Below are 19,635 nucleotides of genomic sequence, written 5' to 3' on the forward strand. Positions count from 1 at the left end.
TACACAACTTCCACAATAATTAACAATAATTACATTGTTATCTACACTTAAAGAACTTTGTTAGTTATGAACATAAGTTACTTCCCTAACCTACATTACTGGTTGCCTTTGTTAGAAAACCTTGGAACAGTCAAGCTCAGTTGCCTCAAACACTGTCAGAGACTTTTTGTTGACAATATTTTAAGTCGAAATTTCATGCCTTAGACAAACAAATTCAACACCTAATTAATCTTTCTTTTTTCATGATTGTTGTTGCTGTTTTTTTTTTCAGTTCTTTGCTCTGTTTTCGTGACTAATTGCTGTAATTTGTTTTGCTGTTTTTATTCTTACAAAACATTTTTGTAAGAGTTTCAATACTTATGGATCATCCACACACTTTGCAAACATTTGGCATGCAGACAAGACAGAGGTAGTCAATGTTCCCTTTGAGAAAAAAAACACCTTTTAAATGACATCTTCAATTTACTTTATTTGAAACTTTGATCTGAAAATATTTGTCAACAAGACTTGTTAGTAGTGAGAAGTACCAACCAAGTTTCCATTCATAACTTAATTTCTTAAATGTCCCAATCACTGGATCTCCCAAAAAATATTACATCTTTTTATTTTTGGTGCAAAATACAAGTCCTTCTTTATATAAAAATGAAAATTGCAAGTCACACTTCAATAATAACAGCTCTAAAGTTTACTTGTTGTTCTTCTCTGTCTGTCAGCTATCAACAAAATTGTTTTATACTTCGGACAGAGCATAACTATTTGTGGACCAGAGTTCCAACGCACCTCTGTAATCGCATATAGTTACTTCTGTCTCTTGTACAAATGTTTCTCCTTTGTAAGACGCACTCTACTCTGTTGTCACTACTGCTTTAAGTTCAGTGTAAACGACTGACTGAGGAATCGAGATTGCGGTGTTGGAACATGTTGCTGAACGCTTGCTAGGGTCAAGCTTTGTAGATTTAGGTACTGGTACACTGGGATCATCTATGTATCTCTTATACTTCCCAATGTGGTATCCTTCTTTTATAAATATGAGGGTAAAAGACGATTTGTAGTCGCATTCAAAACTGTGATTGGCTTGTGTTATTTCTCACCTTTGCCATGAACACAACTCAAGTGAGTTTCGAGTCTTTGTTTCCTCGACAACTTTCGGCCACAAATCGTGCATTTGTAATACGATCGATTCTTGTCGATTATTTCTACATAGAGTGAGCTCACATTATTATTTATATCAACAAGGTATCCATCGTCTAGAAGCAGAGAACCGGTCGGAGAAGTCAAAATAAAGTTGTGCGCTTTTCTTAATACTCCAATCGGCAAGCCAGCGGATTCACTTTGCTAGCCAATGACAAGTCCTAAAAGATCCACGTGATCATGCCCGTGATCGGAAACAAAGAAGACTCCATTTGGCGCTCATCTTTGAATGTACTTTTCATCGGTTGATCGTTTTTCTCAACTGTTTTGCTTAATATAACATTTCTAAAGATAGCTTTTATTGTGGTTCAATGGGAAAACGAGAACAGCGTGAGTTTTTCAAAAGAAAAGAAAGTCGTTGGCGCCGTGGAGTTAAAAGAAGGGACAACAGTTGACATATTGACTGGTACAAACAAGGGTCGAGTGGCCATCTATAAAGCTACGATTCTGAAAGTTTGTGGTGAGTAAAAATTGCGATATTCGTTACGTGATCAAAATCTTATAAAAGAATAGATGTTGCGGGTTGAATTAAGCTTACATAACGCTCGGCGCAACTGAAACTAGAATAATTCTGAGAATCGAATCGGTCACTTGCATGCCGCAGTTTCTTAAGCTTATGCTTTACAATGAAATAAACCTATCAGTAAGGTTTCAAGATTCCTCTAGTCACGTTTGGGAACATTCAAAATTCATAATAGGAACTGTTATTAAACAAACCTTATTACATAAAGAAGCCCTCCTTGGTAAAAACAAAATAATGTATTCAGCCCTTTTTTAGTAAAATCTATGAGAGAGATGTACTAACTCCAATATAAAAGTCACTCAATATAACAGAGATTTCTCAATTTGAGATTCCAATGAATACCCTTTTCCTCATAGCCATCTTAAAGGCCTGGTCTGAGCTTTAAATATATATATTTAAATATATTATTTTTTTTTTCAAATTCAGATGTCATGGAACACAGATGCAAAATGGTCAAGCTTCCTGTAGACAACCTCATTCAAGGCCAACTCATTGTGAGCCCAGGAAAAAGATACAAACAGCAGCTAAGTTAGCAGTTTAGGATAACTTCATTCTAATTTATTGTTACAGTTACAACAAGATTTTAATCAAAAAATCAATTTTATTTGTCTGTAATTAACCCCTTCACTCCTAAGAGTGCTTGGTTTTCAAATATAATTTAAGATATTGTATTTTATGGAAAATAATCAACAGATTTTATTCACAATTTGTGTCAAACCAAATTTAATGATTGATTAGGACTATTTTGTATGAATAGCTGTAATTGAGGATTAATCCGTATGAAGTTTTCAAGAAAAGAAAAACCAGATTCCATCCTAATATTACCACACATTGATGTTAATAATGAATCAAAAATATTTTAAATGTAAGCCTTAATTAAGCTTCTAAATAAATTTCACTGAATACTTGAATTTTAGCTAGGTTTTTTTAATTTAAAGTATTTATTTTATATCATTAGCCTCAAATTTTTGCTTAAAATTCCCAGTAATTCTTAAACATTCCTAAAAATTCCCAAAAATTCCCAGAAATTAGATTTACAGCTTTTCAGGGAAAGTCATTGGTTCTCTGAGTTGGAATTCCTAGGAATTCCAAGTCCTGTTGGCTATAAACTTGGAATTTCTGGGAATTTCTAGGTTTTTAGAACCAGAGTTGTTATGGTTGGGAATTCCTAGGAATTCCCAGTCCGAATTTACTGTGAAAATTCACACCTTTATTCCTAGGAATTCCAAAAGCCATTTTGCAAGGGGTGAGGGTGAGGGTGAGGCAGCTTGAGCACACTGTCTCTTCTGCACCTCATTCTGTGGCCTAGCTTTCCTTTCTGCTTTATCTCTAGCAATCTGCTGCTGCACAGCTTCCCTGAGGGCCCATTCTTTGTCTCTGTCTTTTTTGATTTGATTCACAATATTTTGTGCCTGTCTCTCCTCTTGGTCCCTTTTTGTTTTACCAAATTCTTGTCCCTGATGACGTCTATCAAATTCTTTCTTCTTGGTTTCCTAAAATGCAAAGAATTATCTTTATCATCTCTCCACTATTGAAGATAACAAATTTTTATTTTGCCAAATCAAAGTGGTAAAGCAGTGAGTGGTTTATAACATTTATTTCACTATTATGAACTCATCAAAAACTGAAACATAATTGCCTATTGGCTAGAAGTAAGACACTGGACTTTAAATTGAAAGGATCAGAAGGTCATTTTATGGTGTTCATAAGAGCAAGACAATATATTCTCAAAGTATCTCTCTCCACCAAGGTTTATAAACATTTAAATGGGGTATTGTCAAACTGTTTGGGAAACGTGAGAGAGTGCAAAAGGATATCTTCAAATGGACTACATTGCTTTTGAGGGAATTTCCTTACTCGTAGTGACTTCATGCTCCAGAAACTGAGATAAGCTTGATTTTGTATTAATAATAAACCAGGCTTTGTTTCAAGGGAAAAAATACTTTAAAATGTCATTAAGCTGTGGACAAAATAAAATTAACATAACTTTAAGAGAACTTGAATAAGATTGATAACAATAAAAATTATAAAAATAATAATACTTATAATTATTTTAATAAGAACAATTATACTTCTTATAATAATAACAATGATAACAATAATAATGATTATAATAATAACAAGTTCCTGCCTTAGAGAAAAAAAAATTAATATTTGAAGACTGTTTGATAGCATCATTCATTTTTAGAAGGTATTCAGACAAATACATGTTATTGACAATATTGTGTATTTCACATAAATATCTACTTAATAAAATTTACTTGATAATTCACCCATAATTCACCAATTGCAGAGCTACACCATGAGTTATAACAACCACAAAAAAAATACTACAACTATATTTAGATTAGAAAATTGGACTCACTTGATTTTCTGATTCCTCTTTCTCAAGTCTCCTCTGTTCAATAAGTTTCTTTGCTCTGTTCAACAACAGGAAGGGAGAGTTAAATTCATAGTAGCAGTAACTTGTGAATTATTGTTTACACTTTTTTGGTGAAACTTAATCAAGAATCTGACATGATCAAGGATTCGCTGTGGAAGAGTTCCAAACTACCTATTGCCTTTATTTTTGCCACTAAAACCTAAAGATTGTGTTTTCTTGAGTAAATGCACCAGGCTTTTATTTAAAAATTGGCAGTTTTGTCCTGGTTTTTTCCAGGCCAGCGTTTAATAGGGTCTGGCATTTATTAATGAAATGCAATTTTCAGCCATTTTACAGTATTATGGTGTGAATGTACAGCACAAGTACCATGTTGCAATCAAGATTTGTATCCCTAACAAACAGAACATAAACAATATATGAATGATGTAGGAGCAAGTAAATGATATGGGTACAAAGTTTTAATTAAGTTTATCAACAGCAATGTCACCAACATCCTCCTTATTTATGTCAGCCAATGTACAGTATGTGAATAATTTAAGTTATAATTAAATGCTAATCTTAGTCAATAACAATTTTCACTAAGTTCTTCTTAGTGGATGTCTGACTCTAATTCAGGAGTTGCTCATTCCAGTGCATTGAAAAATGCTACTGCCCTTTCTGTGAACTTTCCATCCCCTTGTGGGCCTCTGTCTTAATACAGTGGATTTTCTCATCCCTCCATCTGTCTAAAGGCAAGAGGTTACTTCTTACTTGTAACTGCGAATAAAACGCCGTGACCTTGATCAAATGCCAGAGCCTCCATTAAAATGCACCTGGCATTTATTTAAACTAGACTCTGTGAGCAGGGTAACTGGGATACCTGGATGGTACTGGATCCGTGGAATCAAGTGTAGTGATACTACGCGTGTCGGACTAGTATACTGAAATAGTGAGCTCAAGTCTGGCCAAGGGCATACACCTGTCTCAAAACATAGGCATGCTATGCATGCAAGAGTTATTTTTTGTAGGGTGGGTGGATTACTTGAAACATTGTAAGTGGTCTACATTCTTACAAAAGGAAAGAAGATTATTAACGCGGGAAAGAATGAAAATGTCGAATTACCTCACACAAAGGTATTTTGTGGTAGATTATGTGTGTTGTGCGAATAAATGTAACCAAAAAAAACTGTATTTGTGCCACGGATACCTGTTAGTACAAATTGTAGACAGCAGACTGCAGACCGGATACAAAATATAGACTGCAGAGTGGATACAAAATGCAGACTGAGAATCTGAAGAGTTTTTACGTCTGGTATATAATAACATGTCATCTTACAGCTTACCGAGCGTCGCGCAATCGCTTTTCCGCGATCAGCCTTCACGATTATTTGCACTATTGTGGAAAATTCCTGGCCCATTTCTTGACGAAAATCGATCGTAATATAATTTCAAGCCTTCAACATAGATGGTTGGTGTGATGTCTGTACAGACTTTACCAATGTAATAAAAGTAGATGACGTGAATAATAGTGATGGTAAAGCAAGCTTAAAACGGCAACAATCGCCAGAAACTACAACGGATACACAGGGTATGAGTAAGTTTTATTGATTTTTCGAGAAAAATCTTCATATTTCGAAATATTTATCGTTGTAAATCGACCATATTTCGTTCCCTATACTATTCCTTATAACGTGTTCAAATTTTCAACGGTTCCAAGAATAACTTACTCTGAGTCACACAACGCATGACGCGTTCGTGAATTAATCGTTGGCTCTTTCTCGAGACGTGACCTTGGGTCGCCTGTGACAAGACAATTGCGTAAACAATACTTGACATAATAACATTATACACAAAAAACACGGGATATTGGATCATGTATTTATTAAAAAAGAATATCCATACAACTACAATGAAAACAAACATAAGATTCACCTTTCTGATCGTGAAATAAATACTATTCGCACTGTTATCGTAGCTACGTTCCCTGGCATCAAGTGAATCCAACATGGCGTCTTTCTTCACTAGCAGTTTGCGTCCATTTGAATTTTGTTCTTCAGTCTCACGGTAGTAGTGTTGTTCAATAGATTGCATAGAGTATATGCAGTTTGGTTTCAGATTTCAGATTTTGTTTTCTACAACGAGTTTACGTTTCAACTAAGACATTGGCATACTTGGCATACAAGACATATAAGGCATTCAATGCTTTCATGGCTTTCAAGCGTTCGCGATTCTGTCCGATCCAAAATTACCGCTCAATAACATCTTTTTGTGTGGATTGGCCGCGAACAATACGACTTGTGTATGCGTCTATAAGTATTTTGAGCGTTTGCCCCATAATGCTCCAGATGATGGTAATCCAATTACGTTGAAATACAAAACGGCTGACAAAATAGTTTTATGGGCAAAAATCTCGTGTTCGTCATGTGACCCGGCCCTGTCCGTGCATGACAACGTCAATCATCATCAAGATAGCACGCGTGATCAGCATGTGAACACCTCATTGGATCACAGTTAGTTGTCATGGTGTTGAGGGCCCAATGACCTCTGGGTACTATTGCGCAATTTTTCCATTTTGTGGCGGAGGAAAAAACAAAAAAAACAAAAACTAGACCCTGTGAGCAGGGTAACTGGGATACCTGGATGGTACTGGATCCGTGGAATCAAGTGTAGTGATACTACGCGTGTCGGACTAGTATACTGAAATAGTGAGCTCAAGTCTGGCCAAGGGCATACACCTGTCTCAAAACATAGCCATGCTATGCATGCAAGAGTTATTTTTTGTAGGGTGGGTGGATTACTTGAAACATTGTAAGTGTTCTACATTCTTACAAAAGGAAAGAAGATTATTAACGCGGGAAAGAATGAAAATGTCGAATTACCTCACACACAGGTATTTTGTGGTAGATTATGTGTGTTGTGCGAATAAATGTAACCAAAAATAAACTGTATTTGTGCCACGGATACCTGTTAGTACAAAATGTAGACAGAAGACTGCAGACCGGATACAAAATATAGACTGCAGAGTGAGTACAAAGTGCAGACTGAGAATCTGAAGAGTTTTTACGTCTGGTATATAATAACATGTCATCTTACAGCTTACCGAGCGTCACGCAATCGCTTTTCCGCGATCAGCCTTCACGATTATTTGCACTATTGTGGAAAATTCCTGGCCCATTTCTTGATGAAAATCGATCGTAATATAATTTCAAGCCGTCAACATAGTCTTCTTACTTTGCGCGCGAGTTGGTTGGTGTGATGTCTGTACAGATTTTACCAATGTAATAAAAGTAGATGACGTGAATAATAGTGATGGTAAAGCAAGCTTAAAACGGCAACAATCGCCAGAAACTACAACGGATACACAGGGTATGAGTAAGTTTTATTGATTTTTCGAGAAAAATCTTCATATTTCGAAATATTTGTCGTTGTAAATCGACCATATTTCGTTCCCTATACTTTTCCTTATAACGTGTTCAAATTTTCAACGGTTCCTAAAATAACTTACTCTGAGTCACACAACGCGTGACGCGTTCGTGAATTAATCGTTGGCTCTTTCTCGAGACGTGACCTTGGGTCGCCTGTGACAAGACAATTGCGTAAACAATACTTGACATAATAACATTATACACAAAAAACACGGGATTTTGGATCATGTATTTATTAAAAAAGAATATCCATACAACTACAATGAAAACAAACATAAGATTCACCTTTCTGATCGTGAAATTAATACCATTCGCACTGTTATCGTAGCTACGTTCCCTGGCATCAAGTGAATCTAAAATGACATGTTTCTTCACTAGCAGTTTGCATCCATTTGAATTTTGTTCTTCAGTCTCACGGTAGTAGTGTTGTTCAATAGATTGCATAGAGTATATGCAGTTTGGTTTCAGATTTCAGATTTTGCTTTTTACAACGAGTTTACGTTTTCAACTAAGACATTGGCATACTTGGCATACAAGACATACAAGGCATTCAATGCTTTCATGGCTTTCAAGCGTTCGCGATTCTGTCCGATCCAAAATTACCGCTCAATAACATCTTTTTGTGTGGATTGGCCGCGAACAATACGAATTGTGTATGCGTCTACAAGTATTTTGAGCGTTTGCCCCATAATGCTCCAGATGATGGTAATCCAATTACGTTGAAATACAAAACGACTGACAAAATAGTTTTGTGGGCAAAAATCTCGTGTTCGTCATGTGACCCGGCCCTGTCCGTGCATGACAACGTCAATCATCATCAAGATAGCACGCGTGATCAGCATGTGAACACCTCATTGGATCACAGTTAGTTGTCATGGTGTTGAGGGCCCAATGACCTCTGGGTACTATTGCGCAATTTTTCCATTTTGTGGCGGAGGAAAAAAACAAAAAAAAAAAAAAAAAAAAAAGACGACAAAAAAACAAAGGCATTTTATGACTGGGCTACCACAGGTATCCCAGTAAAAAAGACGACAAAAAAACAAAGGCATTTTATGACTGGGCTACCACAGGTATCCCAGTAAAAATCTGCAGTTTGGACCTGGCATTTAATGGGGGTCTGGTGTTTAACCATGAAAATATGATCCACACAACCATTCCTTGTATCAAGTCTACTAACTGTCTCTACAGTAAATGGTTTGAACCCAAGGGTAACATGTAATACTGTTATTAGAGTCAAGGACTTGACTCTGATGATGATGACTTCTGCGCAGGTAGTCGAAACTTCAGTTACCACCACTAACAACAGTTTTTCTCAGAACTACACTCACCCAGACAATCAAGACTCCAGTCTCTAGTCGTGCGCGTGAACTGACTAAATGAATTTAGTCAGCGGAGCTAGTCAGCAGATGACTTTTTCATCGCCGGAATATCGCTGAACGACCTCTCTGAGCAAGCTAGACTCTGCCTTCTCTTCATTATGTAAGTAGCCATTTCTTTGAGTTAAATTTCGATTGGGAATTGGTCAATAGGCTACCAAAAATTCAGTCAGAGCCTGAGTTTTCTGAACTAATGTCTGAACACTTTGTTGGCTTTCCGCCGTATGGGGGGACGCGTAATTATGCACACGGTGGTAAAGGGCTCTTCCGCACTAGCAACTAGACGCTGACAAAACATGTTTCTCTTCGCCAAAATCACATCAGAATTTGTCCTTGCTAAATGTCAAGTGTGCTGCATGTATTAGCACCCCCTGGGGATCCCTTTACATAAGAGGGCGGGGGTGCACGCCCGGAATTTCAGAAACTGCCGCTATAAAATTATAAAAGGTGCTTAAGTCTTATCCGTGTGGGAGTGGCAACAATTAGCCTGTAAAAACGAGTGTTTATATCCTTTTCTGTCTTTTTCAAAGCTTCCCTCGCTCCTACAAAGGATTCATGCAAATATGAGAGCCGTGCTGCGTTTACATTGTACAGGTAGAAAAGGTCGTCCAGAATGAGTGTCTCGTTCTATAATGAAAACCCCAATAAACTCACTCAGAAATGACTCATTTCGGATAAATTTTACGCTGGTTATTATGTGGCAACCGGTATGAACTCGTTTTTGTACAAAACTCATTCGGATATCATGTAAAAGGCCCCTAAAAGTTTTTATTCCCAGAGCATTACGCTTTGCTCGCCTGTCTGAATACTAAAAATTTCAGTAGCGTTGAAGCAACAACCCGATTTTAACTGCTTCGCTGCCGCTGAAACAACGATTAGTGAAGGAATTACTTATTTTAATATTTTCAATTCAACGCAAGCAAAAATCTTTATAAATGGTAAATATTCACTTGTGTCGGTATCAATTATTGCGTGACTAGCTTATGATATAAATGAGGGAGGGGAAAACACGACGCAAAACCTGAGCTTCTGTCAAAAAGTAATACCCAGTCGTAATATAATAATAGAAACGGCTTATAAAATCATAAATAAACAAGGTAAGAGTGATACGTTAGACTTTTTTACAACTTGTAGTGATTTATTCCAATTGACGGTGGCGACAAGTAGGCGCACCATGTATATTTCATAGTCGCTATCAAGTAAATTTTGCCGGTGTCCCAGCGGATTTGGACCCCCCAACAAAACTGAGTGAAAGCATCATCCTTAACGTACAGGTTAAAATGGATGATGCTTTACGTTCCAGTGCCTACTGACGTATGTTTTTAATTCAAAACATGCGTATGCATACGAACTGGCATCCCGTCGGATGTTTCTTTTGACCAAGGGAAAATGGGCAAGAATTTAGTTGAATGTCTGGAGAAAGGCCGTTTTGAACCTTTTCCGCGATAGTCGAACACTGCTAGATTCAATAAGAGACAAACTTGTGACACTATTTTTTTTTGTCGTTGTTCAATGCCCGAGTGTTGGGACGACGTGGTACAGTGCGAGTTGTGCGAGGAATGGTTACACATGAGCTAGGGATTTAAGACTGCCCCGGAGGGCGAGTGGCTCTGCATTGTCTGCAGATTGCCAGACTCTAGATGTCTTCGTAATTGTTAAGGTGTTATTTCGGATCCCTCAACAGTTAATAATCGTTAAAATTAGAAAATAAGATTGAGTTCGATGTAATGGTCTCCACTTTTTTTAAGACGTTGACATTAATGTTGATTTGCATCTGATAATAAGCTGAGAGTTCCAATAGTTCAGAATAGAAACATTTTTACTTATCATAGGCCTTACGAACGACTTCTAATAGGAGTAGTTTCTTCGTTGTTGTTCAAAAACTGTCCAATGTTATTATTTTAGAAAATCAGACTGAGTTATTTTTGTGACTGGACGCAATAGTCTCCACTATTGTTATGACGTTTCGTACCAATGTTGATTTGCATCAGAAGAAGCAAAGATTTATTGCAACAATTTCAATAGTTCGAATAGAGTAGTATGTTCACATCTAATTCTTGCGTATACTGAACGACTCGCTATAACAAATGCGGTAGAATTGGAACGAAATAGCTGTTTTGTTGTTGTTGTTGTTTTTTTTACCTTTATTGAGGAATGTTGTGTTGTGATTGAAAAGAAAATCGGCAAAAAAGCGTTGCAAATAGAATTAGTTACCAAATATGATACAAAGGATGCTTAAAAGGAAAGTTTGGTAGGGGGGTCCAAATCTGCGAAGGGGGGTCCATACCAGCCAGCGGATTTGGACCGGGGGGGTCCATACCAGCCAGCGGATTTGGACCGGGGGGGTCCAAATCCACTGGCGGATTTGGACCGGGGGTCCAAATCCGCTGTGACACCGGACTTTGAGTTCGTCTCAAGATAGAACAACACAAATACACAAGGAAAAAAAAACGGTAACTTTATAACCATCCTTTGGTCTTTTAAAAGCTTGAAGCTCAGTAGATTGTGTCATATCGGTCATTGTTAAAACTGTCCTTGTTTTGATGCTACGTTTCGACATAGGAAAAGTATGTCGGACAAAAATATTCACTAAAAATAAATATTTCTTTTCCAGCTTCAATAACGACAGGGGATTAAGTTTAGATGATAAAACAAAGGATTATGTTCACAGAAATACCGTAGGTCTAGTACATTCGTTACATGAGGTCACACAACTCGTGTAATATTCACGGTGAAAATTTGCATATTTGAGCGGTCGTACGAAAAAAGTCATTTCTCGAAAACTAAAATATATTTTCACAAAAAAACTACACCACAATTATAAGAACATATTGGGCTACAAAATATAAAAGTAGAAGAGAAAACGATTTTTGGGCGACTTGCCACAATATTTCAAATTTGTTCGATGGATGCTGACATCCTCTCTTAAAGAAGATCTGAGGGGATTGAAATTACATGTACAGTTACATGTACCTGAGGATCTTCCCATGTTACAGGGCGTGAAATTGCGCCTAATACAGGCGCCTATGCGACTAAATTTTTCACTTTGGCGACCAAATCCTGAAAAGACAAATTCGCAGTAAATTTCCTCGTTAAGTTTGTTTCCAAAACGCAGCACACGCCTTTCGATCGATAACTAGACACCATCTTGGATTTAGGTGAGCTTGAAGGTTGTCTATCATCCATCCTAGTGCCCACTTTGTTTAACAAATAGAGAAGCCTTGACTGTGCTCTGTTCTGATGTAAAGCACGAAGGAAGCGGCTAGAGCACGAAAGAAGAACTTCTTGAGTGGGGAGAATGAATCGGCTGAATTATGGCTTATAAAAAAACGCAAGTTTTTTCACATGACAAGGTGGAAAACAAACTGTTTAAGGCGAGTGTTTTATGAATGAACGACAGCCGAATTCACCGGAACATGAAGATCGCTTGGGATGACAGCGCCGCAAAACTCGGCTGGCTTTCCACTCAACGTATCGGAAAGGATATCAGAGCAAGCTCTTCTTTTTTCACGCGGCCGATGTAGTTTCTAAGGCTTGCTTCACTGCGATGACCAGAGATCGCCATGATGAGCGAGCTGCAATGGACCTCAGCATGATCATATCCGCTCTGACACACGGTCATGATTAGTATGAATTTTTAACAGTTATGCCAGTTTGGTTATATTTGTCATCATTCCTGTTTTGTTCTGTGTTGTTTTTTAACACAAAACTTCATATACTATACGGGTGTTAGCTATGTTTGATTTTTATCACCGTAAGTGAGCTTGTAATCTAACTGAGCGTAAAACCTCTAAAACTCGGACTGTTTATTTTGTTTTCCCTTTGAGGATTTTCACCTCTGCTTACGTTTTAGTAACGTAAATTACGGCGCCTGGTACGTTTACAAACCTTTGTTTGATTCTTCTGTTGCTACTTGCCGGCTCACTTGTTCCGAAATTTCACTTTCAATGATCGAAAAAAAGCTAGAAAGAAGTCCCGGGAAAGGTCGAACAGTACAATTTGGCAGATGGCGTGACAGCTTTAGCTCAGCTCTATGCTCTATACTCTCATAGAGCACGCTCTTCCAACCAATGACAGCGCGCGTTATATCCGAACTTTATTATAAAACACGTTAAAGATCTTTTCCCTAACTTAATTTTAAAGGGTCTATCAAAAAAAGGTTTTGTTTGTCTGAAAATGGCGACAAACTTTTTTGAATTGGCTACCACTTTGAAGAATTTAGGAGCTAAGTGGCAATCAGAAAAAAAGAATTAATTTCACGCCCTGAATGTTGCATTCAGTCTTATTGTTTCTTCATTGTCTTCTGTGGAAGATTCAAAAGCTTTTAAACACTTTATAGTAGATGAATAACACTAAATTACCTGTTATACTCTCCCACCAATGCAGCACCACAGTTTCTTCAGAAACTTACCCCCCTCAATCAACTGACCTCTACAATTGCTTTCAATAACTTATTTCATGCAGAAGTATGCCACTTATAGACCAGTTTTGCTACCCTAATCTCACTCAGTGAGAGTGATTAGTTATTTATCATATTTATCAAGCAGTAGTTTTTGGAAGGAAGAAGTCTTAAAGACATGTCAGCAAAATGCAGGCACTGATCATCACCTGGCTGGAAGGAATGAACAAAAGATGCTACTCTGCAAAAACGCAAATAACCTGTCAAATAAAGAACTAAATTATGTCCTTGAAACACCAAGAATGGCAACCTATGATTTTTTGTAGGCACTTTTATTGAAATGTACCCCTAATCATCTTAACCGAAGTGAAGTCTCTCAGTACTAAAACAACCCTTTCACTGCCAAGATTTCATTAGTAATTCTTCTTACTATATTTCATATAATTCTTAAGATTTCATTTGGAGAATTTGGTATTCGATCAACTAATAATCTCCTTATTACATCCTTCTCCGGTCTTATCACTATCCTGATTGATATTGTATTGATATCGTAAGGAGAAATTCTGTTTTGGTCACTCATGGGAGTTAAAGGGTTAATACAATTATTATTCTTATAATACATGACTAACAAAGTCACGAGCTGGACAGAAGAAGTGGCCAAGCTAGCCGAGTTTTCACTATCACAGCCTCAAGAATGCTACGTTGCTTTCACCTTTGGCCTAAAACACCGCTGAACCTATTTCCTTCGAACACTGCCTGATATTCAGGATCTTCTAGAACCACTGTAGAATGCAATATCAAATGTCCTTATTCCAGCAGTAAAGGAACATAGCTGCAGTTCAAGAGAGCGGGATATTCTTGCCTTACCAGTTGTAGTGTGACCTTCAAGAATGTTCTAGAAGTAGCTGTGTCATGCTGAGTCATCCCTGAATCAATATATATAATTAGAATCTGTTGTAATGTTACAGAACGTTCTACATCCTCAACCGTGCCTACAAAAGCCAAGCTTGTAACTAGATGTAGCAAGTAGTTTAGTTGCTGGTATAGCCCGACAGATATCAATAAAGGTGTATGCTGCAGAATACAAGACGTCCACACTTCACCAGTGTGTCATGGTGGCCTTGGAATCACGAACCCCTGTTATGAAGCAAATCGTGAGTATCAATCGTCAGTGAAAGTAACCATGCCATTAATTGAGAAAATCGTCCCAAACACATGAGCTACCAGACGACTTCAATCACAGGCGGCCCAAGCTTTAGCTGTGAGATGATCATCTTGCGAAATAAGAGTTATGGCGAAATTATAAGAGTTTGTATAGGAATATTTACGAACGCTCTTACGAATTAAACGGTCGTTAAATAACGGCGTAATATGTGACTAACACAGTCTATAGACTGTACGATTTTTCGCCACTATCTGCGTCGGTGCATATGTGTAAGATTTTAAGCCGTTAACTAACAATTAAAAAAATACATTCAAATTCTCAATAAAAATTCCATACCTTACTTCCACAGTGTATCGCTTGTTATCTGACAAATTACTATTTTGAAAAGAAGCCATTTTAGCGAGTTATCCATTTCTTGGTTTATTACATAAGAGAAGCTCAAGGCTGCACACTCCATTCCTAGGAGCAAAAAATCTAAGCTCAAAATGACCGGGCGGCCACAAATCCAACGCAGAATCCAAGATATATGCTGTAGTTTCATTTCAATTCACTAAAAACTCAATCTTCCCCAAGAAATCGACACTAAGCCACACTTTGCTTCAGAAATTTCCAGTTTAGACGTTTCTGATAGTACTAAGTCGCACGACCGTTGAAAACCAGCTTGTTTACCCTGCCTCCTTTGCAAACTTTACCTCGCCGGGGACCACACCGTCACTTAGCACCCGTGGTTTGATGCCAAGTGACGGTGTGGTCCCCGGCAGGTATGGAAAAGGAATGCAACAGATACAATAGCTGACTAGCTGAGATGATTTCAACTAAGAAAGGAGAGAGTTGTGCGAAGAGCATCTCATGGATTAGAGCAAAACCGTCTTTCTCACTATTATCTTATTAAGATCCACTCTCTTATGTCTGAGAGGCTCAAGAACTGACGAGAGAGTTCCGTGCGACATTAAGAACATTAACATCCAAACAACAGAAAGCGCCATGTCCATTGAATTTTAAACTTACAGTCTTTTAAATGTTCCTTTTTTTATTATTCTCTTTGTAAATATTGACTCAAATTGACTTATCAAGAATTAATAATAATGAAATCTAGGGAGGAAAAAGGTTAATTATGAGAACAATTATTGTAAGGATAGCAATTCCTCTCTGATGTCGGCAGCGCGCTTCAGCACTCATCGATTCTCCAGTGCAGAGGAAGAGAGGGCTTCTTTGATTTATAACTACAAACCAACTGCTGTACAAGAGTACTTGCCTTTTATACAAGCTTACTTTTTTTAAGGTCACTCAACGACGACCTGTAGAAATCCTGTGTAGAAAAGATCACCTAGACGAACAACAGGCGAGTAATCCGAACGGCGGTAAAGGTTTCGACGATCGAAAATGGAAACTACCGCCAAAAAAACTTATCAAAACTTTTTCCTTTCTCTGTATTTCCCACATTAGTTAAACAATACTAATAACATACAGAGAATATGAATTTGTGAAAGGTTTAGTTTTTGTAATTATTCATTTATCTTGCCCTTATTATGGCTGAAACGTCTGTTGTGAAAGTAAGTTTATTATCCTTTTAAATTAAACTGACTAAAAAACATCACACCTGCCTGACACCATCACACTTTTTCTCGAGAATGCGTGCGCGCGTTACGTGGTCGTTTCTATCGCAAAGGAGAGGAGATTGGGAAGGTGGGGGGAGGGGGTAGAGTATCAGGTTTGTCGTTAAGATTCATTTCAATTGGATTTAAATGAGATTAAGCTGAAACATTCAATGATATCAGTTAATGATATATTTTAGTGCATCACCTTCGTCCACCAAACTCTTCAATGGTTATTTCTGAATCCTCACTGAGATATCTTCCAATGGCAATAAGCGATTACTTCAGGGACATATGCGGGATTTTGTTTCTAACCATGATCCTTTCTTCTTTCTTAAACAGAAACAAACAAAATGAATCCAAATCGACCATATTTATGATCGTGAACGTTACCTTTTGAACCATATTTACACAACTGCCTCGAAACGTCCACGAAGGTATCGTAACATCCAATCTGCACAATCCCTCTGAGCATTAGACAGTTCACTCGAACTCCCCTGTATCTCGTGCTGTTTTCCGTTTCACTTAACAGTCCAAATACACGGAATTCCATTGAACTTCGTAAAAAAATTCAACCTGATTTCCAAGTACTTTCTTGAATCTGGCCTTTCTGGAATCTGGCGCTTAAACTTGCACCCTGCAGGGTCGCTACGAATGTTGGGTCAAAATTCTTCCGAACTGAGGAACCAAGAAACAAAAGGGGTTCGTATTCTTTCCGATCAGTAAAATTGCATGACTTTGCAGGACATTTTACAAGACTTTGTTGATGTTTTCCATACCCTTTTATCAAAAAGTTGCTTTCACGGATGAATGCAATGATTGGATTGGGGCATTTCTTCGTTGTGGATTATTTTGGGTAAATCCGCGGGAAAACTTCCTCGACTTTCTGAGTTGACAATTACTTCGTTTACAACTATGACTATGGGTTTTCCAGCTCCAACATAATATCAGGTTTTCTGGAAGGAACGCTATTGAATCGGGGGAAAATAGCTCTGCGGAAACGGAAACTCGATATCATTTCCTGGAACAAGGAGATCAACCTCAATGGCGTTCACGCGGAGCTCAAGGAGACAAGAACTTTTAAAATAGTCAGTTCTCGGTTCCAACAGTAATTTATTTGGAATTTCTCGTAATAAGTAATGGTAATAAGACTCAGTGGAGTCCAATTCGGTCTTTAATCGTACGAGTGATAACAAAATCAGACGACCGCGCAGCGGAGTCAGATTTGTTTATCACGAGTACCAGTTAATCATAAAAATTACAATTTCCGAAAAAAGAAGATTAGCCAAGTTATGAAAGAAAAGGAAAATTTGCAAAAGACTAATTGGTTGATTTAAACTACAACTTTGGATGTGATTGGCTTATTGAACTGTCCGATAACAAACTGTTCTGTAACAACTTGGCGAGTAAATTAGTGTAAAAAAGGAGTTTTTAAAACCAATCAAAATCGATGTAATCACAATCCGAAAAAAGCTACACAATTTATTAGCTTGTATGCGCTCCTTTACATCTGAAGCGTTTATCATTTGAACACTGCATTTCTTAGCACAGAATGCGAGCGAAATGCGCTTAAGAACGAAGTAACAAGTTTGAAAGTTTTGACAATAAAAAAATTTACAAATTGAAATTAGAAATGAAGACGAAGCAAGCTAAAAAAGGGAAATAAAATCTTGTAATAACCTTGTAAAGTAACAGGAACATAACTTACTCAATTAGTAAGAACTAATAAAATTATCTTAAGGATATCTTTTCAGCTGCACGCTTGTAACTATGAGTGGAAAAACGGCTCGATAAAATTGAAAACGTCACGGGTAGGATGTACGGTTACTTAATGAACTTAGGCTACGAAAGCATCGTCAAAGGAACAGTTTCCAAACATAATAAGTGAACTTCGTACTCGTTAATTGAAAAGCTGAACTACTTTGGCTTTTACCCTTTTTTATAGCGAAGCTGTCTAATATAACAAAAAAATTATCAGATAAAGAAGACAAAAGATAAAGAATTTACTGACTCAAAGCCAAGAAATACTAAGTCAAGTCTCATAATACTCGTGCTAACTAAATCAATAATATTGTTCCTACTAAATTTAGTTATTTAAGTACGAGTATATGTAAGTTAGACTAACTCTTGAAAGCTGTGTGAAATATTGATGGTTTACATTATTTTAAGCCTTTGCCTAAGGCTTTCTAAGTTATCTTAACTGATTTTTTGACAGCCCATGTTCCGTATGTTTAAAAGAGAGCCACAAAGTCAAGGCTATCAGAAAATCCCTCTTTGAATAAAAAACAATCGAGTAAAACAAAAGAAAAACAAGAAAATGATCAAAACAGAAATTGGTCTTATGAAGTTTGTTTTTCGAGTTTGTCTTGAAAAAGTTTGGTGGAAACTTATAGCAAAGAAGAGAACAGCCAATCGAAACAAGACAAACCACGAACAAGTCCATTCCACCTGGTCGGAAAGGTTTTGATGTCAGGAAACATACTGAACACGGGCTGTTACAAACCATATTAATTCAACATTTAATCTCATAAGTCGTACTCAAGTATTCTGGTTATATTACGAAATAATTAAGTCCTTTCATTGTCACGACTGGGAATCTCAGCAATACAAGAATATGACTTGTAACTAATACTAACGAGTCCTGTCCTCTTAGTTTCTCACTCCTTTTTCTTCTTTCGCTTTTTAGAGGATGCTACATTATTTTCAAACGAGTTCGACTCAAACTATTGATCCCATCGTTTATAGCTAAAGCAACATCATCTTTAACTGCGCATTTCCGAGAATAATAGTTAAGAGCATGAAAATGACACTCCTCGGCTTGCTGTAAAATGTCCTAAGCCGAATAAACAGACCTCACGAGACTTTTGGTAGATGGTAAAAACGCATCATACACAAGCTCAGGTCATAACGTTTTCTATCTAATGCTCAGAGCAAGCTCGTGATACTCCTTGGCCTTCTCAAAGTCGCCAAGTTCGTCGTGCACCAGACCCAAGTTACTGTAACTAGTTGCCACTGATACATTCTCAGGTCCTAGCTTTTTCTGTTTAATACTCAGAGCAAGCTCGTGATACTCCTTGGCCTTCTCAAAGTCGCCCAGTTTATGGTGCACCACACCCAAATTATTGTAACTAGTTGCCACTGATACATTCTCAGGTCCTAGCTTTTTCTGTTTAATAGTCAGAGCAAGCTCGTGATACTCCTTGGCCTTCTCAAAGTCGCCCACTTTGTCGTGCACCAGACCCAAGTTACTGTAACTAGTTCCCACTGATACATTCTCAGTTCCTAGCTTTTTCTGTTTAATAGTCAGAGAAAGCTCGTGATACTCCTTGGCCTTCTCAAAGTCGCCCAGTTTGTCGTGCACCAGACCCAGGTTATTGTAAATAGTTGCCACTTCTACATTCTCAGGTCCTAACCATTTCTGGTAAATGGTCACAGCAAGCTTGTGATACTCCTTGGCCTTCTCAAAGTCGCCCAGTTTGTGGTCCACCACACCTAGATTATTGTAACTAGTTGCCACTTCTACATTCTCCAGTCCTAACCTTGTCTGGTAAATGGTCAGAGCAAGCTCGTGATACTCCTTAGCCTTCTCAAAGTCGCCC

At 37.6% G+C, this 19,635-nt stretch overlaps 2 protein-coding genes across 2 annotated transcripts in view; both read right to left on the reverse strand.

The window, feature by feature from the left end:
• Nucleotides 1–2,916: 2,916 nt before the first annotated feature.
• On the reverse strand, nucleotides 2,917–14,836 carry LOC136283950 (UBX domain-containing protein 1-like). The gene is made up of 3 exons (XM_066173549.1): nucleotides 14,778–14,836; nucleotides 4,080–4,134; nucleotides 2,917–3,207 (listed from the first exon to the last, which is right to left on the reverse strand). Exons 1-3 carry the CDS (start codon nucleotides 14,834–14,836, stop codon nucleotides 2,917–2,919), a joined length of 405 nt encoding a protein of 134 aa, XP_066029646.1.
• LOC131787508 (UBX domain-containing protein 4) overlaps nucleotides 3,131–19,635 on the reverse strand; it is an 85,661-nt gene continuing 69,156 nt past the window's right edge. Inside the window, exon 10 of the mRNA XM_066173362.1 lies at nucleotides 3,131–3,207. The gene's annotated coding sequence lies outside the window, so the exon portion shown is untranslated. The remainder of the gene's footprint in view (nucleotides 3,208–19,635) is intronic.

Source organism: Pocillopora verrucosa, chromosome 10, assembly GCF_036669915.1.
Source record: "Pocillopora verrucosa isolate sample1 chromosome 10, ASM3666991v2, whole genome shotgun sequence".
NCBI lineage: Eukaryota > Metazoa > Cnidaria > Anthozoa > Scleractinia > Pocilloporidae > Pocillopora > Pocillopora verrucosa.